This window comes from Physcomitrium patens, chromosome 8, assembly GCF_059467195.1.
Source record: "Physcomitrium patens ecotype Gransden chromosome 8, ASM5946719v1, whole genome shotgun sequence".
Classification (NCBI taxonomy): Eukaryota; Viridiplantae; Streptophyta; class Bryopsida; order Funariales; family Funariaceae; genus Physcomitrium; species Physcomitrium patens.
The window spans coordinates 5,416,858-5,443,976 of record NC_143417.1 but is presented as its reverse complement, the minus strand read 5'-3'; the positions used below and the strand labels follow the sequence as shown (position 1 = coordinate 5,443,976).

The 27,119-nt window shown below is 37.6% G+C and overlaps 1 protein-coding gene across 11 annotated transcripts; it reads right to left on the bottom strand.

Annotated features, from left to right (window-relative positions):
- Positions 1 to 434: 434 nt before the first annotated feature.
- Positions 435 to 9,167, bottom strand: LOC112285717 (uncharacterized). Of its 11 annotated transcripts, none has more exons than XM_024526757.3 (20): positions 8,717 to 9,167; positions 7,637 to 7,777; positions 7,018 to 7,131; positions 6,529 to 6,748; positions 6,154 to 6,261; positions 5,888 to 5,937; positions 5,652 to 5,744; positions 5,328 to 5,411; positions 5,134 to 5,184; positions 4,929 to 5,020; positions 4,612 to 4,742; positions 4,363 to 4,496; positions 4,013 to 4,140; positions 3,700 to 3,751; positions 3,427 to 3,568; positions 3,015 to 3,205; positions 2,724 to 2,898; positions 1,381 to 2,613; positions 1,052 to 1,266; positions 435 to 914 (listed from the first exon to the last, which is right to left on the bottom strand). In XM_024526757.3, the coding sequence occupies exons 2-20, from the start codon at positions 7,702 to 7,704 to the stop codon at positions 587 to 589; spliced, it is 3,609 nt and encodes a 1,202-aa protein (XP_024382525.1). In that variant the 5' UTR covers positions 7,705 to 7,777; positions 8,717 to 9,167; the 3' UTR covers positions 435 to 586. The 11 variants fall into 11 exon arrangements, with proteins under 11 accessions (XP_024382525.1, XP_024382521.1, XP_024382519.1 ...); XM_024526753.3 differs by lacking the exon at positions 8,717 to 9,167 and adding an exon at positions 8,584 to 8,679; XM_024526751.3 differs by lacking the exon at positions 8,717 to 9,167 and adding an exon at positions 8,206 to 8,569.
- Between the last annotated feature and the right edge of the window lie 17,952 nt (positions 9,168 to 27,119).

Below are 27,119 nucleotides of genomic sequence, written 5' to 3'. Positions count from 1 at the left end.
TGAAACCTAAAGTTGTGAGCGATAGAGCACAGGAGGCGGTAAGTGACGCCTCTAAGCCCAGACAGGAGTTTCAGAAGATGTAAGAGGAGGTTTACATTCTTGACGATGGCATTGAACCACATCCAAAACCATTCGGACTTGTAAAACCAGCAAAAACCCACGAAGAATAGACTGCTGAAAGCAACATTAAATCAAGTGGAGGAGGTCAAGAGATTTGCCACCATCACGTATTGGACGGATTACTTCACCAGTGAAGATGCTTCACCTCGCACTCCACTTATTTCTGTCTTGGGTGATAGCTTTCTGGGAATGGGAGGTTCAGTGCTTGTTGCAGCAGCTTTAGCTGGTTGGTTGAGAAAAAGCGCGGCTTGGTAAAAGAGGATTTGAACACTGAGGCAGGTCCAACTAAGCCTCCTAACACTAAATGTGCAAAATTACAGTTGAGATTTTAAATATATTCAAAAATATGGATAAAGTTCCATTCAAAGGACAAAATCATATTTGTCCTCATCAAGTTAATGATTCTCACCCTAATTTGGAGATTTCAAACAAACCCTCCAAGCAAAGAGATCTATCCCTCTCTGTTTCAATGTAAGATGTACACAAGGTCTGTCGCTTCAACAACCTCAGTAGGAAGAGGATTGGTGTACACGAAACCAAGGCCGTCGTGTTTCAACCCAGTTATTCGGTAGAGACCCAGGGCCAAGGCACCGTGATCCCTGAGCATCCCGATGAAAAGCTCACTGAAGGTAAAACCAACAAAAGATTTGGGTACGGGAATCTGGCCAAGATCCCGAATAATAGTGTCAGAAGCGCGCTCTTCATTTGTCTCCTCATCATATTCAAGGACTTGACCTCCACTTATAAGCTGGTCCACGATAGCCACTGTTTGACGATTGAAAAATGTCGCGTACCTGCAAGTTAATTTACACTTGCAAGAATTAGCACACTGCAAGAACAATTTTTGTCATGAAACTCGAGAGAAGAGATTGAACAATATGCAGCTATGTACTTGGGCAATTCTGCATTACATATGATGGTGGGTACTCACAAGAGGACACCGAGGGCAGCCGGACAGAATGCTTTCCCACCAATGTAGGGAGGAGCGAACTGGAAAGTAGCAGATCGGTTGCGCAGATACATTTCGCTGTCGAAGATGCGGCGATCGAATAACAGACGTGGTTGGAGGTACTGAATCTCTGTTTCTTGCTGAAGTTCAACGATCACACGATCCTTAGCTGTTTCATGTCGCAGCAATCTCTCCACCTGCACGATAACCCGATTCAATACCATGTTAATATCGGCAGAGTGATTTTAAACATCAACAAATCACCACGTAATTTAGCACTTTCGAAAAGAGGCAGAGAGAAGGCTAATAACTGTGGCTGCTATGAAGACATTGTTGACATCAAGCGTAAAGGTTTGAGAAGGCGCCGAACGGTCCTGGTCGTCAGCGTGTTCTCCAATGGATTGCTCCAACTGGACACCTTGCGTTAGGATGACTACCTTCTCTGCTTGAATAACACCTGCACGTAACAAGTCTAGCCCCAAGCTAGGGGAACCCTTCACAAAGTAAACATCGTCAAAGAAACCAACGTTGCCCCAGTCTGATTCAGATGGAAAATTAGGATGTAAAATCACTACAGGAGAATTTGGTAGACCGGGCGTTCGAAGCTGGGAAACAAAGTAGAATAGACTGCTAGGCCATTTCCCTTGTATGCACACTAGGATGTGGGGAACTGGGAGGTTCACAAGTTTCATCGTGCGGCGTTGCAGGTTTTCCAAAATTTCAGTGGCATGACGTTCCAGAATTGCTGGATCAGGTTTGTAGTTCTGCTCCTGGGGAGGCCAGCTCATCATAACATTGATTGCATCCTCTAGATTACAGATAGCTCCACGTGGTGTCTTGGCAGAGCTCTTCGAATCCGGAGGAAACGAAACACGGCGATGAATTTTTAACGAATCTGAGATTTCTTCAAAAATCTTTGCTTTCGACAATGATTTATTAGTGTCTCTAGTCTGGTGGGCACTTATGACTTTCATCTCCGCCTTCCCTGCAGAGACCTGCGAAATAATTCCTTGCTTTCGGGCCTTACCATGTGAACTTCCATCCTTGTCACCTTTCACCAAACAAGAGTGAGAAGTGAGGCCGTAATGCCGACTCACACCAGTGTCACCTTTCCGTGAACTATCTTCTTTTGGGACAGATGAATCTTCTGATTCTTTCGCATTTTGGTCGAAAATAGCAATTTTGAGTTCGTGATTTAACTGCGACTTGTCATTTAATTCCATATCCGAAAACTTTCCTTGCTTCACTACATCAAGAAGCTTACGGAATTCCTCGGGATACGAATCCTTCGTCAACCCTGACTTCACATGAGGAGCGCAAAAAAACTGGAGCAATCCCGGGCGACGATGCACAATCGTATCGAGTTTAGAAATCTTTTCAGCTGTTTTGAGATCCGGGGATAGCACTAAGCCTACATCTGATGGACGTAATACCCTTCCTCTTGGATATAAGACAACGTCGCGAAACTCTTCGCCATCTTCTTCATGACGGACGTCTATTCCAAATAGTATGACGCTGAATTTTCGGTATACAAGCTCTGCAGCCTGCCGTTCGAAAGCGCTCGTTAGTCACAATTAAGAGCAGTTGCCTTATCAGAACACAAGAGCTAACAATCGTAATTATGTGAAAAAATTCAGCTATTATATGTACGCACCTGCTCAAATGTAAGTTTTTCTTCGTGAAATAGATCCGGTAAAATCACTGGAAATACTTCTTGGTGGAGGCCGTGCATGTATTTCATCATCCAATGATCTTTCAAAGGTTTCGAAATGTCCAGTCCGGAGCGGAATAGATTGATTACAAATGTTGACAAGCCTCTGATATGGCAGCTGTTGAAGAGCACCAAAAATTTTAAGTCAATTGCATATCGAGTGGGAGTAAAAGCCGTTTAAAAATAGCAAACAAGTCAATAATTTGCGTGGAAAGAGCAGTAGATAGAAATCACCTGCGGGCTAAGAGTTTAAATCGAGTGGGGTCCAGGCAAATGATCTCGATTCCGTCTTTGGTATCATCCCAAATAGCATCAGCAGCCTTCTCGGGTTGCAGCAACTCTACTATCACACGTACTTTGGACCCGCAATGACGATGAACAGCCAGTGTTCTTACTATTTGAGCAGCATCTTCTGCTGCAGGATCCTACAAGTCGCAAAGCATGAATTAAAAAGACAAACGCACAAGATAAAATCATGAGATAATGGCCTTGTAAACTGTGAACGAATGCTGGCACACGGGCATTACATCTCGGATCTTAATAGAAGTGGAAGCACACCAAATAGACGTATTCCTAGGAAACTGTAATCTGGCTGCAGAAAAAGCATTCATGCAGGACGCTGACAGATTTTAAAGCAATTTTTTACCTTGGCTTGAGCATCAGCAAGGAGATAAACTGCTGAGGCCACTTTGGCACTGACGCGGTCAAGGTCGGAGTCCTTGATGGGAGTGCCCTGGATGAACTCCACTCTATCCTTGTAGTGCATCAATAACGACTTCAACTCGAACCTGAAAGTCCCGGCTTTCCACTTCATCACGAAGCTTACACGCAATAAGATTTTGACATGATTCTACATTCAGATACACAATGCGGAGCTTATAACAATGCATGGCTACTTTGAAATTATGAAAATACTTACGACGGCTTGAAAGGAGCCATAATAACGATTTGTAGAGGAAAAGCCCACATGTCTGCAGCAGAGCCCAGCAATGCAACCAGTCAGCTAGATACACAGGATGTTTATCCACCAAATTAGTGGCTTGTTGTCTTGATTCTAAATCTGAAGCTAATTCCGGATATGATCCGATACCGTCCGTTAGGAACCCATGGTTTCAAGTTACTTTTGACCACTCTTCGTGTGAAATTAGCCACATTGTTTTCGAAAAAGAAGAAGAAAAAGGAAAAAAAAAAAATGAATACACCATGGTAGGATGCTGACCATTCTGAGTTACCTTTCTCGTGAGTAGGATGATAAAATTCGGCCAAAAAAGCTTGCACTGTCTCAAATGATATGTTGCCACTAACAATGAAAAAACGTGAACCTACGACCTTGCGCACATCAAAAGCGCCTCCATATGGCCTGCATCAGCTAAAATTTTCATCAAACAATAAGCATGAAAGTAGAGTAATACCAAGTTCAAATTCAAGGAAACATACAAGTGTCCATGTAAACATAGTGACGAATCTAAACTCAGAGCATGAACTGAGAAACATTCCAGCAGCATAAAGCATGTCCCATCTTAAAATTTGTTACTACAAGTATTCAAGGCGGAAGCATCAAGATCTAGAACTGAAAAAGCACCTTTTGGAGGCAAGATGCAAGATACGATTGATCTGAGGAGGTAGAATCACCAAAGCACTGATAATCAGTACAATCAAGATAGCCCTTCCCCAGTTCGACTTGGGTGTGATATCGCCATAGCCCACTGTCGACATCTGTCATATGAAAAAGTAGTTAAGCTTGAGTAAGAAATGGAATGGTACACGGAACGTTTTCGAGTTTAAATGAACGATGGTAGAGTCAATCAGCGGTATAAGTTTGTGTACCCACAGTAACAATCATTAACCAAAAGGCGTCGAAGAAAGTCATGCAGCCAGTATCACTGCAAGCATTCTCGTCCTTCACACTCTGCTTAGTCATCTTGTTGTCAACCCATTGCAGAACTCCCGCCGCAATAAACACTGCCGACATGCATACCACAGCACATAATTATAAGGATGTTATTGAGTTCTGGGCTAGATTGATAGAAACGACTTTCGAGGGTATTTGTGAGGTGTATCAAACGTTAGGACATGCATCAATCAATTTGACGATAGCTGCAAGGTGCTAATTAGAAAAGGCATCGAAGAGAAGAATGATGCACCAACCAACTCCAAACGTGTACATCACAAGTATAAAAATATGCTCCTTGATGGCACCGCCGGTCCGTCCACCCACATGGGTGATCAGAGGCATGATCCTATATAGAAACGTACAATATTTCTGGTAAGAAACCCTCAATTCAAATCCCTTCAAGGGTGCGTAAAAAGCGGCAACTCAGACTCGATCAATCTAACCCAGAAACTCCCTCACCTTAACGCCCGAAAGAAGAGTAGTATACCAGCAGCACCATTGTCTATAGGGCTGCGCAGAACAGGATTAAAAAAGGTGCTTTCATCAGTCACCTTTACGAATCTTATATTTCAATGTATTAAAAAATAGCAGAGGCTCCGCCTCAAAGAGCTTAACAGCATGTGACAAAAATGATACACTATACCCATCTTTACCTCCAATACAAGATGATTGGAAGAGTGCTCACAAAGTCGATAACTCCACGTAAAGAAAAAATGTAGTAAAGCCTCACCGGAGAACTGAACATGAAAATTGAAGGCAATTTGAAAATGTGAGAATGAATAAAAGGTTTACTTTCCGATTAGTCCGATGTAACAATACAGCTATTGATATTTCAGCAGATCGTATCATCTGCACAAATATTTTCTTTTAGAGTGCATGCATGTAAGAACAAGGTACCGTCTCGAAAAAAAACATAGAATAAAATACAATTTGGAATATTAAGTTTTAAAAGTTGTTTTGTTATGACTGTTGCGTACCTGTACACGTTCAAAATGTAATCAATCACGAAAAAGAGTCCACATACAATTTCGGCCAAACGCTGCCAATGTGGTCGGTCGCCAGTTCGGTATCTGCAAGGAGACTAATGACCCGGATTACGAGGCCCATTCTGTAAAAACGAGGAACAAATGCTTCCAGAAGCACAGAACTAAGATGAAGTTTCAGTGCATTTTGAGTATGAGTTGAAGGAGTATTGTGAAAGGGCGAGAGTTACGTAGTCAAAATGTATACGACGACGGATATGATAGCAGCTAGAAATTCTATCTGCAAATGTGGGAAATGTCAGTAAGCATTACAGCTAATATAATCTTTCTTGCAGAGCTAATATTCAGAGACAATGATGCGATACTCATCACAACACAAGCATGACAAATCTTCAAAAACTGGTCAACACAAACGGAATTCACCTTTGTGGTTGCACAGAGGAATTAATTGAACACACTGCAAAGAGACTCGAGAAAAATTAGTCAGTAATCATACCCATACAAGCATGGGCCGCAATGGCCATGAGCGAAGAGCAGTTCGTACTTTTATCGAAAATGGCACTTCACCGTGTAGAAATAAGTCGTGATACGTCTTCAGCACCTCCTACATGCCACTCCTTACAGGTTTTTACAAAACTGAGGGTCAAGAATTCAACAGGATCATAATACTACACAAACTTCGGTCAAGTACAAGTTGCGCACATATCAGCAGTTTGCTTCTACTAGTGTGATGCGAAAACCGGCGAGAAATTAGTACATACTATGTGAACATTATCCCGAGTAGTATTCTGGACCATGCGGTATTAGATGGATAAATATTGAGAAGGTCTTGAGAGGGTTTTTAACAAATACTACACATTGAAAAGAGTACCTTAGAAGCTTTGATATTCTTGCCCTTAGACTGTCTCGAGAGCCACAATAAGATTTCATGCAACATGTCCCAAATGGAGACATTGGGCATTCCGAATTTCAAGCGTCCACTACTTGTCTTTGTCATCGAATGCAGAACCTTTTCTTTCGCCACCGGTTCTTCATCGCTCGTCCCTTCTTCGTTCACGGGCGTGCACTGGCCACCTGGTGAGATTCGTATCCTACAAAAGTGTCGCAAAATTACGATTAAAACCAAACTAGGTGGGGAGCGAATGTCAAATTCACGGGGTACAACGGTCAAGGGTTTGACAATGAACAAACAAATGCAGGACACATCCAGCTTAAAAATGAAGTGAAATGTTGAACGCGAATTTTAAAAGTGGATTCAGATACTTCGGAAATAGGAACGTACGAAAATCGCGCAAAGAAATCAGTTCATGAGATGTCTATGACCATCTGAAAAACGCGATGTAAATTATGATCACTGTACCTGCGAGAATATAAGTTGTGCTGATCATTAGTGTTTTGTGAGATATCGTAGAGGGAGGGTACCGAAATTTCGAGAGGGTCCGGTCCTTTTGTTTTCGCCTTAGACTCCCTCCTCCTGCAATTTAGCAACATTCGGTTCAATTAAACCAATTCTTTCAGATGTAACATTGAATGCAGCTAGCAATCATGCTTCGTTGAGCAACCGGACTTCTATATTTACAAGAAGTCCTTTAGATGCCATTCAACAGCAAAACACGAATACCACAAAGCACGTTCCAACATAGGAGAGCAGCGCAGAAATTCCAACAGTTAAGGGAAGGTACGAAAATTAATACAGGCCCTACCAGTACAATGAGTAAGGGATCCAAAGATCGAACAAAAAATTATAATTTTGCAGAAAGTGATAGATCAGCCCCGCTTCACGAAGAGTTCGGCTAGAAACAGAGAAACAAAATTGGCATGGTCTACAGGGTTGATTTTCGAGTTAGAGCATCGGTTTACCACTTTTCGTGCTTTAATTTTTCCAGAAAATATTAACACATTCAATTGCGGAAATTAATGAAGAGATTTTGACGAGAAAAGATATGGGATTTTGGCAAGGTAAGCTGTGGAATAGATACCTCAGCCTCCTATGTAGCATCGATCCATTCCTGGAATTTCTGTTGAAGGTTGGCATCCTGGGCGCCATGTCGTCGAACGTAAACCCCTCTTGACAAGAAAAGCTCGGGTTTTCTATTCCTCCTGCTCCTCTTCTTGACGTACTGCACATTCAATCCATCGGAAAATTCACATAATTGAGTCAAAAACTTAAAATTAGAACAATTAGCACGACACATTTTTAATAAGAAGAATGGATCATTCTCCCGGTTCAGCCAAGGAGGGTCAGCGCAGAGAGAAGGGTACATGATACACGTGGTCCGATAGGAATTGCGTTCCTGAATGGCAACTGAACTGCTAACCGCCTGCGTTGCACTACTGCAATCGAAACTCGCAATCGATTCAATGATTATTCAAAAGCTTCATTATACTTGAGCTTCAAAGCTGAGCTCGTATGTCACAAAGTTTCCGTGTCGAACCCGTGAATGGCACAAGTGACACAAATGCCTTCATAAGAAATAAAACACCTTCAACCGAAACACATAAGAGCTTACAGCTACTTTCCCCAGCGCACCAATAAAACAAAACCAACCATTGCAGGTGTTGCGCTTCAAGTTCCAGCCCTTCTCCCCCATTCATACACCATCCTCACTGAAATCACTAAATTCCGGATCAAAGTTTTGAATGCAGAACATCTACAATCGTTAACCTGCACTACTCTCTTCACGAAAGAAAGGAAAGAGTGCTGAAAAGGTTTGTGACAATATCCTCAACGAAATTGGAGCACACACTTATTCAGCTAGATATTCTCTTTGAGTTGAGCTGTCCTAATTACCAAGGAAACCTCTCACAATTTACTGGGTTACTGTATTATGCGCATGAATTATTAAATGCCAAGTTCACAAAAATGAAAAGAGGATTAAAAGACAGGTAGCGAGAACACAAGGCGACTACTGAGACAGGGCGAAACCTCGCACTGGCGCCTGGGCCCATGTACTTATACCCGACCCGCAGATTCCCATCCCAATTCACGATACATGCACACACACACACACACAAAACAGTTCCACCCTAAGATCCAAGCCTCCGGCACCACAACTTACACGAATCTAACCGCCGCGGTCCATGATTGCCCTCCATCCCGACGACTTCTTCAAGGGTCCTAATTCATTCAAACAATTCAGACCAGAGAGACATGTGAGACAGATTCCACTGTACACACATCTCACGCGCTTAAATATATCAGGAGGAATCTGCAAATTGTGCACCGTCGTTGCACATGTATCTCGGCCTTGACGTGGACTGGATCGATTTGCGGTGAGCCATTACTCTTTCACTCCCATCGCTGGCAAACCAAAATGAACTTCGAGATGTTCTGTCCATTGCCCGTCACCTGATCGCCTTTCACGTCAAATTCGCATTTCAAAGCCGAAAATCTGGCGCCATCGGGCCCAGTCCCGCGTAAAAAAAATTGGAATGGCACTTGGAGCCGCCTTTCATGATGACCACGACTGCGACCCCAACGGCCAAGACCTCCCCTTATTCTCCCGAGTGGCAACGGCGTGGATCCTTCCAACTAAATGGATAAATTATTCCCCCTCTGCCCTGTTTAGAATAGCAGTGGCTACAGAGTTTAGGGTTTAGAGTTTAGTAGTCTACAGAGTTTTAGGTTTAGAGTTTAGTAGTCTACAGAGTTTAGAGTTGAGGATTGAGTGGACGTTCTGTTTACTTCTTCCCACAAAGAATGTCGTTCTAAAGTGGCTCTTTTCACTTCTGTGGGGTGAGGCAATGCTGAGAGCTGCACTGCTTCTCAATCCCTTGAAATGTGTGCATTTGTTCCTCTTCTTAGACGAAGGGACTAATATCCTTCCTCTTGCCCACTTTTATTGCTCCTCCTCCTGCCCATGGTTCCTGTCATACTCATGTCATCGCTCTCTTATTATACGTTTTTAGCTGGACGTCACCCTTCCAATGTGTAAAGCTAGCACAGCATGTCCAGAAAAGGAGTTGACTGAAAAGTAACAGCAGTGGTGACTTTATCAAGGAAAATTCAATAACAACAAACAAAAAATTATTATTTGTTAAATGACTCACGGTTTCGAGGATTCCTTGTTTCCAAAATGGAATTGTGAGTGTGTTTGTAAGCGCACACAACCAAGCGTCTTGAAATATTTAAGATTAGATGCATGACCTAGTTTGCCAATGGTCACCAACCCTGATTGTTGCTTATTTGGGCAAATTGTTTCTGGACATGTACTAGTTTCACACATTGAGGGAGTAATGTCTCGTTTACAAATAATTGTTTATGAAACTAGGACGCCTTTTTTTCTTTTTATTTGCTTTATTGTTGTAATTATTTTTATTTTAGAATAAAAAATGTATTATACCAAGTTTATATTTTATTTTGAAAATAATTAAAATACTTATATTATTTATTCCTATGTTGTTGTGTATTAATGAAAACATTCTTATTTAAAAAGCAAAGCAAAAGATCCTTGTGTTTATCCTTTGCTCTATTGCTCCAAGTGGATATTTTTTATGAGAGAATCGCAACAGATGTTCCATATCCTTCTTAATACAATATTGTATAATAAAAAAGGAAGCTTTGTATTTTAAAACATCTTATTCTTCTCCCTGTCAATGCAAAACATTTTAGGCATTCTCCAGCCTTACAATAAAAAAATCCTCAAATAATATCTACAAGAAACTGAATCTACCATGATTCCATTCTTCTAAAATATTCCAACTATTATCTTTGCTCTGTCGTACTCTACCACTTTGCCATCCACTAAACTGTTAGTTCTCGTACACCTCGAGGGATATCTTTGATCAATTCGTCTATTTTTTTTTTGTTATTGGAGCCTTTGTCAAAGTGTAAAGTAACACACCATCAATTATAAATCAGTTGAGTGGAATCTACACATCAAACAATTGATCTGGCAATTCAAAGAAGCTCGACCAAGGACAGACACAACTTAAATGCCACTCAAGAACATTGTTAAACGCAGCACCATTAAAACTTATCCTCAAAGCAGACAACACTAGTTGACGTTCATCCACTGAAAATGGACCTGACAAAATTAGCCTCCTCCATCTTGCCAGTGTCAATCGTTGTTCATAAAAGTTGAGGTCACGGAGACTTACGGTATGTTTCGTCTGGACACCGCATACATGCTTGTTACTCGTTCATGAATATCTCCTCGTAGCGGTGGAACATTGAAACAGGCCCGAGTTGAATTGTTCATCACTGTCTGTTCCGTGTCCTGCCTAAAGCCACATCCCTACCCACTCAAATAGAATAGGTCGCTGGGGAGCAATCACAGAGAGTCCATTAGAAATTTGTAAGTTTCTCTTCAAAGGTAATGGTTGTGGATCATTGAATAATCTGAAGTGCAGATTCTTAGCACCGAAGCATATTTTAAAGCAGTAAAATATATGTTCAGCGAAAGTTTACCGCCGGTTCAGCGGTTATTTCATGAAGGAATACTCAAGAACGAATTACCATTTATGGACAAGCCAAGTAAAGAAGCATAGAAACTTCTGCATCAAGTGGTAATAAAACTAAACAATCTGCATAGATACGCCGTGAACATCGTTAAAAATCGGATAGACTGATTACTATTACTACGTTAAATCCATCACACAAATATCAACTTGATCATCTGCAAAATCATCTGCAAAATCATTTGCTGCACGTTTGTGTTTCAGCATAGGGCAAGGGCAAGTGGAAAATGTTTTCATTGCATCAACACAACAAGTGTTGCCTGAGCTGCAAGAATACAAGATCAAGCACATAATGGAAATAGCACAAGGCTAACAGATATATCCCTCTTGGTGAGTCAAGATACTACCATGTTGCACAGGAATGAAGGTCAACCTCTATTAGACTAATATGACTATATGGTAAAAGATAATAAGATGGATCTTATTATAAAAGAGCCAAGTTAAAAAATAAAGTAGAAAAATATAGATAAAAGATAGGAAGGTAGTAAAACTTTTAGTAGTAATGCAATCTTTTTTAAAAAGTGACTTCTATTTACTTTGTAGGGCCATAAATAAGGCAAAATAAAGTAGATTGGAAAAACAAATGATATAAGCATCTTTAGGAGGAAGTTAAGAGTAAGGTTTAGCAAAAATTACCTAGAAAAACTAGATATTGATACTAGGAGAGGACCACTTACCAACTAGGGCTGAAATCAAACCCTAAGGTACAAAACCAAGCCTTGACAATGATTCAAAGGTCTTTAGGTAGATCAGAGAGTGAGATTAGAGAGCAGACTTGATAGGATTTTGATAAGCATTAGATTTGGATGATTTGAATTTGTACTGAATTTGTAAGAGCTTTGCAAAGTCAAGGTTTGTTTTGGGTGACTCTGGATTTGTAAAATAAAATAGGAGATACTTTTTGGAGAATTCCATAAGTTTGGCAATAGATCTATAGATGAAATTTTGAGGATTTGTGGGTTTAGATGTGTTCAATATATGCTATAAGTTTAAGCTTGATCAAAGAATTGGATCAAGGATTATTGAGGTTTAAGTGGATCAGGGTCTCAAAAAGTAGAGTTTTAGGTCTAGTGAGATTTTTTAAGATTTCTTGCAATCTATTAGTTGGATTGGAGTGAAAGTTATGTGCATGGATTATAGACTTTTTTTCTTACATACATGAGAATTTTGAGATCAATTGAATAATTCAATAAAGAAATATTGGCATTGAAAATTTAACATTTAGATTGGAGAAGGAGGCCGGCCAACATTTTAGCAAATATTAGGATCGATCTTCTTTTTGGTGAGTTTGATCTTCTTCAAAAAATTTGTATTTTTTTTAAACTTAATTATTAAAAGGTGTATAAATTTTGAGTTAAAATCAACACTTCATTCATTAGTTATGGAGGTTTAAATCTCCTATAGGAATTACTTGAGATTATTTAAGATTTGATTAAGGTATGTTTAAGACTTGATTAGGATTTGATTAAGATTTGGTTAGGATTTGATTAGTATTTGGTTAAGGTTTGTATAGGATTTGATTAGGATTTATTTAGAGTTTGGTTAGGAATTGTTTAGGATTTGATTATGGTTTGGTTAGGGTTTATTTAGGATTTGATTAGGATTTGTTTAGGATTTGGTTAGGATTTGATTAGGATTTGGTTAAGATTTATTTAGGATTTTTTAGGATTTTACTAGGATTTATTTAGGATTTGGTTAGGATTTTATTAAGGTTTGATTAGAGTTTTCTTAGGTTTTGACTTAGATTTAATTAAGATTTTTATTTTAGTATATTTTTGAATTTCTATGTTATTTCTTTATAATTCTTTAAAGGGTGTCTAGGAATACTTTGTATTTCTTATATAATTTCTTTGAAATTTTGATTGAATTTGATCGATGTTTGATCATATTTGCTAACCTTTAATTATAATTTGGTTAAGAATCTATTAGAATTGTTAGGACTTATTGTTGCAATTTTTCTTTTATCTTCTATAGGCGGGTGCCTAGTGTATTCTCAAGCCAAACACCATGTAATACGACACTACTGTGGACAATGACATGCTACTTGTATCAAGCTCAGTACATGATCAGACAACAAAGGCAGCAAAAGAAGATGAAAAGAAAGAAAAAAAAGAAATACAACATTGTTAGGGTAGAGAGAATTTGCCTTAAAAAAGTACTGGGCTTTTAGCTATCACTAATTATTTAACCAAGCCTTAAGATAAAAATCAAAACACCAAGTTTATATATAAAATTATCCTTATAGGACAATTACATCAATGCATAAGCCCTAAGTACCAAAGATCACTAAAAATGTAATAAAAATATTATAAAACCTTAACTAACCTTAAGGTGAATTTTTTCCAAACTTCAACGGTTCATATTTCATGATTAGATAGTCTAAACAAACAAAAAATTTATATTTAGTATCGATGTACTTTTAACAACTACTACAACAAAATTCAATTGTAAATTTATTATGGATCTTGAAATAAAGCTAAAATTCTAAAAATAGCTTTAAACTCTTGCTTACATACACCTATGTACAAATTTCTTCATATTTCACAAAATAAGTACTCAAACGCCATAATTTTTTGATATATAGCATTTTAATTTAATAACACATATTTTTGGAAATTTCTAGCCAAAAATTCACTTAGTGTTGTGATGTAATATAATTAATAGATGAAAAGAGTGAAGAAATTATTATATTATAATAGATCTTATTTCAAATATTATTACAAATTATCTTAGAAAATAAACAATAGTCCAAAAAAACCGTAAAATTAAAGATGTAAATACTACCTTTTTACAAAATAAGCTTCTACTTACTTTATAAGGCCATAAATAAGACAAAATAAGATAGATTAAAAAAATAAAAAATATTAGCATGTGTAGAAGAAAGTTAGGAGTTGATTTTAGTAAAAACTAACTCAATAGGATAAATTTTGATACCCAAAAAGACCAATTATCAACCTAGGTTAAAATCAAATCCCGAGACACAAAACCAAGCAATTTCAGCAATTTGGAGGTTCTTTTGGAGATTGGAGAGTAGAATTAGAGGATAGAATTTAAAAGTTTTTTTTTTTTTTTTTTTTTTTTTTTTTTTTAATTTAATTTGAGTGATTTGAATTTGTAATGACTTTGCAAGAGCTTTGCAAAGTCACAATTGTTTTAGGTGTCTCTATAATTTGTGAAATAAAAAAAGATATTATATTTTGAAGAATTTTATGATTTTGGTAGTAGATCTTTGGTTCACATTTTGAAGACTTATGAAAATAGTTGTTTGAAGTGTATGCTTTAAGTTTGAGTTTGATCAAACAATTAAATTGAAGGTTATTGAATTTCAAGTAGGTTGAGGTCTTAGAAATTGGACTTTGAGAAGCAGTTAGGATTTCTAAGAACTTTAGTAATTTATTAATAGGATTGGGATAAAATTTATATGTAAAGATAATAGGCTTAATCTTCTATACATATGTAAAATTTGAAAACAATTGAATGGTTGGAAAAAAAAATATTGGCATTGGAAGTTCAACAATTAAATTGGAATAGGAAGCCAATCAACATCCAAGCAAATTTTAGGATTTTTCTTCCATTTGATAAGTGTGATTATCTTCAAGTTTTATGTGCTTGTTGTTAACTTATTTATTAAAAATTATGTGAATTTTTAAACAAGATCAATACTTTGATTGATAGATATTGAGATACTAAACAATACTAGGATTAGATTGAGTTGATTAATATTTAGTAAGGATTTGGTTTAGAGTTAAGATTTGATTTAGGATTTAGAATTTGTCTAAGATTTGGTTTAGGATTTAAGATTTTTCTAGGATTTGATCTAGGATTTTAGATTTGTCTAGCATTTAATTTAGAATTTAGGATTTGTTTAGAATTTGATTGAATTCCATTGAGATTTTAATAAGGATTAAATTAAAATTTGATTGAGATTTATTTAAGATATATTTGAAATTATTTTAATATTTTTAAAGATTTCTTCAGGATTCTTTTAAGATTTATTATATATTTTCTTTCAATTCTTTTGAGATTTCTTATTGTTTCTCTTATAATTTATTTAAGGTTTATTTTGAATTTGATTGAAGCTTATTTAAAATTTTTAAAGTTTCATTGGAATTTATTTAGTATTCTATTAGAGTTTAAGATTTTGTTGTAGCAATTTCCATTCTACCTTCCACAACTAAGTGCCTAGTACATTCTTGAGAAAACTTCATGTAATACAATATATTTGGTGAACCCGACATAAAAGGCTTGAAGTGGAAAATGTTTGATTTTCTTGGATTATTTAAATTATAGAGAAAGAAGGCAAGAGAGTTGAATGAAGAGCTATAGATGGTCCTTGAATTGGAACTACAGGTCATAGAACTAGTAGAAGATAAGGTATGTATTTTGATTCCAACTTTGTAAGCATGTTTGAGGCTTTTGCCTTATTCATACAACATCAACATGTTAAAGATTCCAAAGAGGATATGGAAAACAAAACATTAGAAGCAATTGGGGTCAAGATTGATTAATTTGAAAGGAATGATATTACAAAATATTTAAGATGTTATATAAAATAAATGGAATTGAAGGGTGTTTCAAAAAGAGAAATGATTCAATTATTTGAATTAGCCTTTGTACTACAGATAAGAATTCAAGGAAAATCTCTTATAGGAAATTTTGGAGGTTTTTTATGGGAGAAATTTTCTCAAGCATTGAAGGATGAATTTTTCTTAGAAGATAGTCACAAGGTCACAAAAAAGTAATTTTTTGAATACATTGAAAGGCCAAAAAAGGATCTTCTAGTAACAAAATTATTAAAGAAGTTTGAAAAGTAATATTCTTATTTATCAAAGAAAGAGAGATAATTATTAAATCTAAGTAAAGTGGTTTTTTTTTTTTTTTTTTTTTTTTTTTTTTCAAGCGGTTGATGGAGAGTTGCAAGAAAAATTAGAAATCTTCCTTGAAGATAATGAAGAACATGAAGGATTGATAATAATTTGGAAAGAAGTGGAAGAAGTAGTAGGATTATTTACAAAAAGAGAAAGGAGAATGGAGATAGTAGATATTCAAAGTCTATTGCAAGTATTTCACCTAAAAATACCTATTACCAATCTTACGTCTATGTTTCAACCTTCAATGGCTACATCAAAGAAAGAAGAAATGGATATTGATGAAATTATAGGAAGAATGAGAGATTTATAAATAATATTTATAAAATTTAAAGAAAATGATCAATCATCAAGGAGATCAATAAAACAAAGGTTATGATTGATGGAAGGTGTAGTTTATAGGTGCATGTGATGTCATAGCATAGATCATTTAAGAAGGAAATGTGAAGATTTTACAGAGATGCTACGTAAAAGAATTATTTTTTTCAAAGATGGTATGATACACCTAAAAGAAAGTGGAGAAAAATTAAAGACAAAATTTGGCAATGGGAATATGAAAGCATTGATGGTTCATACAAAGAAAGCAAAGACATATAGGATTCGATTTACTCAAGATTGTGTGGATATAAGCATTGAAGCACCGGATCATATAAGTTCATTGTAGATAAGTGCAATAAAATGTGCAAAAAATGGAAAGATTATTAGAGATATGTTAATTAATGTAAAAAAGTCTATTTAAAAAACCATGGATTGGAATGATCTGGTTGATAGTCTATTTATACATGCATATGTTGTAAGGAATTAATATGAAGCATTAATAGAAGAAAAATGTAGGAGAGATGAAAATAATTAAGAGCCATCAAAAAGAACTACAAGGGAAGAAAAATATACAACAAAAAAAGAATCCTATGCATGAAAAAAAAACAAAGAATATTTCTACAAAAAAAAAAAAATTATGTAAAAAAAAGCAAAAGCTGATACTTATAAATTACAATAGTATATAACATTAATTGATTATGATTTGGAGATTAATTTGGTATCAAAAGAGTTGTATGAAAGTGAAAAATGGCCAATTAATATCAAACATAGATGGATGATTCAAACAACAAATAATTAATAAGAAAAATTATATGGAGCATATCCAAATGTGAAGGTTATAATAGAAGATATTAGTGATGATTTTTTTTTTTTTTTGTGCAAGATATGTTTACTTATCCTAATATTCTAAAAAAAACCTTATATTATAGCTATTTGCATAGAAACAAAGTTTATGGACAATGGATTGGTATATGCTTGAATTAGGAGTCCAGATGGAACAAAAATAGTGCAATTTTTGACAGTATGTGCTAATCATGAGAGAAATTTTGGTAGTTTAAGAGAGCAACTTTTGCCAAAGGTTATTAAAGAATTTAGAAATGAGTATGTGAGGGATTTTCACCACATACCATTATAAGGTAGAATTATAATGGATTAGAAAAAAAAATGCTCATATTAAGTATAGAAGCTACTTTAGATAGATTAAATATTGGATATAATGGATTTTTGACAAAATGTGAAAAAAAAAATTTAAGATATGCTTAGATGACATAAAAAGGCTTTCGTATTTGAAACACATGAAATTAGATGTATTGATCCAAGTATTGTAGCATCTATGGTTATTTTTACTATTTCTTATAAATCATGGAATTTATGACCAATTCTAATATTGAGTATACATTTATTTAAGCTAATAGATTTAGTCAATGAAAAAATAAAAATAAAAATTTAAAAATTGACTATGGCACTGTATTCTAATCAATAATTAATAATGCTAAAGAAAAATGAAAAAATGAGATTTATACAAGATATGAAACCTATGAATAAATTGACTATTAGAAATATGGATTCAAGTCCAATCATGGATGAATTTGCAAAAGCATTTGAACACAATATTCATTATTTTGAGAGGTTTGGTGTCTCTCAAAATAAAACAATCAAATAGAAGTAACAAAAATTGGATTATATGTATAGTCAAATAAGGTCAATGAGGTAGCAATTCAGTACTTGTGATAAGCAATTTCCGTTAAAATGAGAGTTTTTATTATTTTGCAAGGTATCAAATACAGATGTGATTGAAAATAACAATGCTCTAACTTAATCATATATTTTGATATAACTTTATACAAGTAATTTTTGTGTACATATAAAACTATAGTTAAAGAATATCTACAATAGTTATCTATAAAACTAAATCAAACTAAAACCACTTATTATACACTACGAGTTCTATTACCTTTGTCACAATACTATAAAATTTTAAAAACTATGTTACCAAAATATGAATATTCAAATCACAATGACAAATTTGTATATTTCATTCATACATTTTTAATATACGATGCAAGACTCTGCTTGATTATTTCAATTTGTGGAGCCAGAATTTTGATCACGCATTCACTTGTGTCCTTTCTGATTCGTGGTGACCACGCTGTCATAAGAGCATTTGTTTCTTCCCAAACAGGAGGTTCATTCTCTTCGATCTTCCAATACAAACCTCTCTCGCTATCCCAACCTGTATAGAACTGTTGTACATCCACACTTCTTAAGGTCGGATGAAAATACTGAATGAGAATACAGTTTGGCTTCTCAGGATTACAATCTGGGTTCGACAAAGCCCTAGCTATCCACACTGGTTGTATTTCACCTTCTGCACGTCGAATTGCAACAAAATATCCTTCTCGAACATCTCGACCTACCCTAAAAGATGGTTGTGGGCGACCTCTCAGAGGACCAACATATGGATCATCTTCTCCAAATTCCTCATGATCCTCGCCATCATCTGATAATTGATCTGCAAGATTTTCTCTCACATGGGTAATTGGCCAAAAACCTTCTCTCAGAACATTACAAGGAATGATTGGTTCATGCAATGCATCCTTCACGTTACGCCAATACACCACCAAATGCTCATACCGTCTTCGATACTCTCCAGTGACATCAACATTGTACAAATCCTCCCAATATTTCACGAACCCTGATATTCCTTTCTCAATATCCTCCACACCTCTAATTGTACGTTGTGGAACAGGCGATGGCTCACCACGAGGCCACAAACTACATCCCTGTATATCCTCTTTCCAAATTTTAATGCTTGCTCCTTTCTCTCCTAGCCACTCTACATCGGTATAAAATAATTTGTATTTCATTTTTGGACACCCTGTTGCATCCAAGTAAAATTTGACTTGTTGTGGTTTTGTGTGACCTACAAGAACTTCACTTTTGTCTAAAATAGATCCAAGTATAAAATTTTTAAAATTTGGCACCTCCTCGATAAGATGAGGGATAGTGGGAATAGATTCCACGTCCATGAACGACTTCATAAGTGTAAGGATAGTAGGGAAGTTCTCTTTCTTCAGAAGCATGCTCCATCTTCCAAATAAGGCGTCGATGTCGTCATGTGTATGTCCTACTATCATGAAATTTACATACACTTCGCGAAAGATCCGCTTTGCCACAAGTAGGGACCAAAAAGCAAAAACATATCTATTTTTGTTCTCCCCTGTGGCATTATCCATTTGCACATTCAAAATGGGTGGCAACGGTGTTGCTCCTACTAATCTCTCAGGTTGTGGATCTAGTGATGTTTTGCACATCTCCGCACCCTTGAGAATGCTACGAAATAGAGTTGTGGATCCAGAGCCCAAAAATAATTCTCGGGAAGATCATTTTGGAGGTTCCTCCAAATCACGCAACAACTTTGTCATCGATCCAATAGTATAATTTGAATCATGGGGAAAGATATCCAATCCGTAATGAGCATAACGCACGTCACCGTGTCCATGAGCAATCATGCCTGTCACAGATATAGGTAGCTTCACCAAAGCATCCAATTCTTTGTTCTTATGTGAAAATACCGGAGATGCAGTTTTGGCATGATCCATCTTGTCATGCATGATTGTCACACACTCATCGGGATAAGTTTGCGAGTAGTATCGCTTAGCATAATAGTACTCCCTATGAGCACGAGCAATACCAAGATGTTTCTTCAACTTCCTCGTCCACTTCATAGCCTGTTCAGATCCTCCAATGGCACCCTTCCTTAGCTCTTTGTACTTGTCGCAGGTACCACATCGTGCAAAATTATCTCTGGGTCTTTTGACATCGAATTCTGGAAACTTAGATGCTCTGATCTTGCTCAAGTTTGAAGAAGAGACCTCCCTCAATCCAAAAGCAGTATTAACTTCGTTGATTTTTGGAATTTGATCTTTCCATTGAAAGGTAGCTGGGAGAATCATCAAAACCATCTTCTCCCCAGATTTTGTACTGCGAGTACGATGTGGCATGTGATCTGCCTCCTTCTCGAGGATACACTTCAACATAGCTGTCGCTTGTTCAGTGTGCTTCCTTGGCTTCGGTAATCCAGTGTTGCCATGGTCCCTCGCCTCCCGATTAGCTTTTACATATGCTTGGTAGCGGTAGAATGTTGCTTCTGATACCCCAGAAATATGCATCCATGCACGCAAGCACACGATGATCCCCTCCACTGTCACCATCTTCCGCCCGCTTGCATCTCTATGAACCGCCCTATGCACATCTAACTTCATATGGGCTCTGAACTGGAATGTAGATCCATTATACATTCGCTCGCGAAATGATTTAATCTTCTCTCTTGGAAAAGGCTGCACGCAGTTCCTCATACAGCACACTTTACTTGACACCAAGTTGATAGACTCTTCGCTGAGGAGTTTTTTGTACTTTAGAGGTGACTCTTGAGAGAGATTTTGGATACCATTCATATATGGCCTTTTGGACTTTGAGAGCGCCGAGTTTGCCCGAGCTGCTTGCAATTGATTGAAGTTATCCTTAACCTCGTGGTCGTGGAGACTAGCACCATGGCAATGGACTAGCTTTGTAGGCCACGCCACAAGTGCGTACACAAGATCTTGGGGGATGTCATCTTGGGAATGAGTTTTGCAAATATGGACTGCGACCTGAGTGTCACCAAGAGGACCATTAGCGCCGAGCACAAGATCAGAATTAACACTATGGCATGTACCCTCGCCTACCAATTTTCCATGTGCATTATAGAGGGTCAAACACTTCGTAATCCACAGACGCCGAGGAAGTCCTTCGCACTCGGGAACTGCAGGACTGATGGATTTAGCGTCCTCAAAATCATCCCCTGATGAATGAGCCATGTACACTTTATATTCCGAAGCGTTTACGAGTCCTCTGGACAAAAACAACCACTTCATCAAAACGATGAAAGAAACCTTACGCCAACATCCAGACACAAGAGGCAGTATTCATACTTATCAGATCGAGTCGATCTGATTAGCGGACATGTATGGATGAGAAAAAATTGTACAAAGCAAAACGATGAACCACATTTCAGTGAATGCCAATTTCCGAATGGCAGCGCACATCTCCGCACTGATAAGAATACGTGACACGTACATCAGCTCGAGTCGAGCTGATAATGGATGTTAGAATTTACTCACAAGGACGTACCCAACGTCTAATTGAAACAGCTCAACTGAAGTTGATTATGGACATTGGTTCTCCAATACGAGGGCGTAATAGAGCACTCAGAAAATCAGCTCGACTCGAGCTGATTCAGATTGTCAGTTATTTAAAGGAGGACGAACTGGACCTCACACAGAATCAGCTCGATTCGACTTGATTCTGGATACTGGTCTTCAATAACGAGGACGAACTGGACCTGTCATTGAATCAGCTCGAATGAAGCTGATTCTAGCTGTTAGTTTTCTTTAACGAGGATGTTCTGGACCTCTCAGAGAATCAGCTCGACTCGATCTGATTCTAAACGTTTGTTTTCAGTATCGATGACGTAATACACCTCTCAGAGAATCAGCTCGACTCGAGCTGATTGTTGACATTAATACTTTTGAATGAAGACGTAATGGACGTCTCAGAGAATCAGCTCGACTCGACCTGATTTTAGATTTTTGAAAACAATAAAAATGACGAACTGGACCGTTCATAGAATCATCTCAACTTGAGCTCATTCTATACAAAAAAATTTAATAACAAGGACGCATGGGACCTTTCAGAAAATATGGACCTCTTAAAAAATCAGCTCGGCTCGATCTGATTCTGAACGATTATTTTTAGTATCGAGGACGTAAATTACCTCTCAAAGAATCAGCTCGACTCGAGCTGATTGTTGACCTTAATACTATTAAATGAATACGCACTCGACGTCTCAGAGAATCAGCTCGACTCGAGCTGATTCTAGACAACAGTTTTCAATAACAAGGACGTATTGGACCAATCAAAAATTCTGGACCTCTCATAGAATCAGCTCGACTCGATCTGATTCTGAACGTTTGTTTTCAATATCGACGACGTAATACACCTCTCAAAGAATCAGCTCGACTCGAGCTGATTGTTGACATTAATACCTTTGAATGAAGACTTACTGGATGTCTCAGAGAATCAGCTCGACTTGAGCTGATTTTAGGTGATTGTATTCAATAAGAATGACGCAGTGGACCTTTCATAGAATCAGCTCTACTCCAACTGATTCTTGACAATAGTTTTGAACAACGAGGACGTATTGGACCTTTCAAAAAATCAGCTCGAGTCGAGCTGATTTCCATAGCACATATTATAAATTATTAGAGAGACACAGTTATAAAGCGAGTCATCTACACTATTGCGAAATTGTATGGGTACGTGTTACTGTAGTAGGACAAGATTGTACCGAATTCTGGATGAACAATACTATATTGAAAAAAAATGCCCCTCCGCATCATTAGGTCATTGCAGGACCTCACTCGCCGAAAATGTAATAAACGAGAGCACAAAGAGAAGACTAATCCATACATTATTCTTGCTGGGGGATGACCGCAATAGCCCAAACAGCTGGACATGAAGACGTACAAAACATAAGAAGAAAACCAACACAATGGGCAACATCGGAACCCGCTTCAATTCAGACATGGAAGCTCACCTAAAAATTGGAAATTGCAAGTACAGAGAATGAGAGCAAAATTAATTCTAGCGCTCGTGCGTTATCAATCGTAAGTAGACAAACGAAGGGACGTTCGGAGGGCATATCACTTGGACACTAGAGGTCGACTAAGCTGCCAAATCGAAGAACGTAGCTAGTGTGCGAGCAAAGAAGAATGCAAAACACAAGATTGACATCGGTAGAACTGACTCTGCGGGAATGCAGTCAACGCAGCCCACCTACCCTGGGCACGACGTTATCCACCGTCGATCCTCCACAGCAGATCTGAACTGTCTATCGCAATAGACAGGGGCAACGCCAAGGATCCAGGCACGGTTCGATACTTGGGTGTCGAGGATATGGGGCTGCAGGGCAGGACTCCATGGAGAATTGATGCTGACAGGACATCAATCGGGATGTGGGATGCGGATTTCTAAAACGTTCATATTTCAAGTTCAATTTTGTATGCTACTTCATATATCAATTATCTTGCTATGACATTTTATTCTTTGATAAGTGATAAAATGATTATATGAAAGAAGGACAAGTGAATTACTTGTTCGTTTAATCCTTCATTGTAAATGTGTGCATACCTCTAAAAGTAAATATGATTCAGATATTTTATGTGTCGATATGTAATCATCTTAAATGATTAGCATTGACTATATTTATATGATTATGTGGTAAAAGAAAAACTAAAATAAAACATATTAAGTAATAGTCCTTGTACTATGCACATCTTGTATAAATTATTGCGCATGTCAATAATATCAACATTCGTTAAATTGAGTCTTTTCATAGTCTTAATTTAATACTGATCTTATATCTGTAATTGATTTTTTGATTGATCTTATATTTTTAATTGAAATTTTTATTATAGATGGAAAAGTTATCCTCTACTTGAGATTAATTTATAAAAAGAAAGGATAATTTAAAATAATAAAGGATAATTTATAAACATGATATGAATATATTATGGAATTTTGAAGTTTGTAGGTTAATGTGAGTAGTATAAGTAATCCGTTGTCGTGGGATTAGTCACATTAGTCACATTAGTCACATTTGATTTGGAAACTTCAAAATTCCTTATTTTATTCATGTACTAAAAGTAAACTATTCATTAGACGTTCAAAATGAATGAATGTCTTGAATGTGATACTTGAGTAATTAATTAGTATTTTTTTATTCACATTGATTCAAGTTTTGAGAATGAAATGGAAGAAAAGGTAGTATTTGCAATGACATGAATGGTTTTTTGATTAAGAAATTAGAGTAGATGAAAAAGGTTAGGAAATTTAAAATAATCATGTAAATTAAAATTATCCTTTTTAAAAAACTTTACATATACAACCAAATGCAATCCACTGATTGTATTAGTTCAACCTGCTAGTGTGAAGAATTGGTTTTATTTAAAGGCATGTTTTGTTTTCAATCATTTGGATTTTGTTGTGAAATGTCAAAAAACGGTCATTATACACTTTCTGTGAACACATTATAGGAATGATTTGAAACTGAGATTTTATAGAAAAGAACGTCGTTTCTCTCCAACATTTCCCATCCTGTTCCCCAGCAGTTCCTGATGAGTTCCCGTGAAAACGACGTCGAAGCTCCCGACGAGTTCCCGCCGAAATCGGGCAAGGCAAAACGGCCGGGGCACGTGAACGCATATGCTCAGGGTGGGGGTTAAACAACATTACCGCCCACAAATTTCTCCTCTTTCTCTTTTTTGTTGCGCACATCGCTCCTAGCGCATTTTCTCTGTACTTCGTCACGTTGTCGTGACCCTCGCTTCTCTCCTCTGCTTTGCTGTTCATCACTTCTTGTTTGGTGTTCCTCACTTCTCCTTTGCTGTACCAGCTATTTTATTGCATTGTCAATCCCAGGTGACGAGGGCAGGAGCTTTTGACGCCCAAGAGAGCTGTTTTGATTCCCCTGTGCGTGATGCTGTTGTATTACGTGCTTTCCTGCTCGAGAATGCGCCGGGCGTCTGGCTGTAGAAGGTAGTATGGAGATCCGCCGATAGTCAAGCAGTCTATCAGTTTTTACTGCTGGAATATAAACGACTGCAAGAATACACCGTAAATCTTTGCTGATGCTCTTCGACTGCTTGTCGAAGTCCTTTTTTTTGCCCCAGCCGGTAGGTCTCTAGACGTTACAGAGAACCCTGAACAACCCAAACTGTTAATCTTCAATACCCCTTTGTACTTACGATCTTGTATCCACTGACTGTCCTGTTAGATTAACCCAATAAATTTCATTCACTCCGCATACTCAATCCTATAGACACCCCTTTAATCCTTCAATCACAGATGTAACTCGATTTTACAAAACAGTCAAGAGTATTCAAACCCACTTCATTTAAAAATCCCGATTCACCATTACAACACTGACTTCAGCAGCATTTGCCTCAGTCTTCTCAAAACTCTACGAAGAAGAAAAATCCAAATTCTATGTCTTTCCTTCCCCGACCCGAAGCATGAAGCTCCTCTCTCTAATTCCCTTGATCTTCCAAAAACCTCCAATGAAAAACTGAACTAGTAACCTTGCAAAAGCTTGAAAACTCGCTCCCCCCCCCCGATTTCCCCGAAAAAAAAACCTCCCCCCTCCAAACTATATCCCCCCCTAACCTTATCCTTTGAATTTCTTCAATCTTCCGTCTTAGATCCGGAATTGGCTCCCACCTCAAGCTTGGATCCGAAATTAGCTCTCGCCGTCAAGCTTTCTCCTTCGTTTTTACCTTTAAGAAATCTATTTACCGAAAACAACGTTCCCTGAAACGGCACAGAGAATAGGACAGCCTGAAACAAAATCGAACCCCGTAATCGGGACCACATTGAGTCGCCCGACCAATTCAGGTCCTATATTGGGAAAGATGTCCGTAGTAACCTGGATGTTCCCGTAATTGGGTCAAATTGGTCCTCGCGTCAGATTGGCTAAGACCCGTAGTAAGACCTGGATTTCCCGTAATTAGACTGCATTGGGTTGACCGGCCAATTCAGGTCTCATATTGGATAAGAGGACCCGGATTGGATTATCGAAATTGGATCCAATTGGCTCCTCGAACCCGTCGTGTGAATTGGTCCTTCTCTTCCTGCTGACTCCCGTTATTGGAATCGAACGGAGCATTTCAGTATGCCCTGGCTGACTGTAACGGAGTGACTGAACCTGGCCACTCAGTATTTGTACTGGAGTTGGTTGATGCTCCCAATATTCGAGGTAACTGAATATTAATAAAATTCCCCTTTCTTTTTATTTTCACTGTATACTCGTGTTACAACACGACATCCACCCCCTCTGAACCTGTGCATCCTCCGGTATGCACCAATTTACCCAATTGCTGTTTGATTCAGAATATATCCCCTACGTCTTTGTCCAGTTCGTCTTCGTCACCTTCATTATCCATATCACTTTCATCTTCTTGCTGCGGAATCTCTGTACCTTCATTAAGGTCTTCCATATTCATCTCTGCGTGTCTTCGTTTAAATATTTTTACTCTCTTTGCTGCAATTGGTATTTTCAATTTTGTACCATCTAACTCCCGTAATGAGTAAGTCGTATTATCATGAACAGTTGTTATAACATATGGTCCAAACCAACGTTTTGAAAATTTCCGCAAAGTACTATGTTGATTATCCAGACTATTGTCATAAACAAGTACCCAGTCACCTTCCTCGATTGCTTTTGGTCTCAATCGATGTTGCTTATCGAATCGCGCCTTGTTTTGTAACCTTGCTCTTTTTAACCTTTCCAATGCTATCTAGACATCTTCCGTTCTTTGCTCCAATTGTCGAATCCTAATAGCCAGAAGTTCTTCTCTTGTCAATCCATCTTCCCATGGTAGCATACTCCAAGTAAGTACCTTTTTTTCAATCGGCATAATTGGTTTTTGACCTGTCATAAGTTCTACTGGCATATATCCTGTCACCGAACTATGTGTTGTTCGATCAGCTCATAATGCAAATGACAAAAGCCGTGGCCACTCTTTAACCTTCCCATTACAAGCTTTAACCAATGCTTTCACAATCGGGGGGTGACTGCGTTCGCTTTTCGCATTCCCTTCCGGATTATAAGCAGTAGTCAGTGATAGTTTAACTCCACATTTTTCAAAGAACTTACGAGCTTCTTGTGCATTTAATTCTCCACGATCAGTAGTGATTTTTCCTACGCACCCGTAACGGC

What these genes read in the sequence shown, in the direction of transcription:
- LOC112285717 (XM_024526751.3), bottom strand. Translation starts at nt 8,252, where the DNA reads ATGAATGGGGGAGAAGGGCTGGAACTTGAAGCGCAACACCTGCAATG. An exon ending in TACATTTTGAACGTGTACAG is followed by an intron (nt 5,412 to 5,651) that starts GTACGCAACAGT and finishes TTTCATGTTCAG; the next exon opens with TTCTCCGGTGAGGCTTTACT. An exon ending in CCAATCATCTTGTATTGGAG is followed by an intron (nt 5,185 to 5,327) that starts GTAAAGATGGGT and finishes TGTTCTGCGCAG; the next exon opens with CCCTATAGACAATGGTGCTG.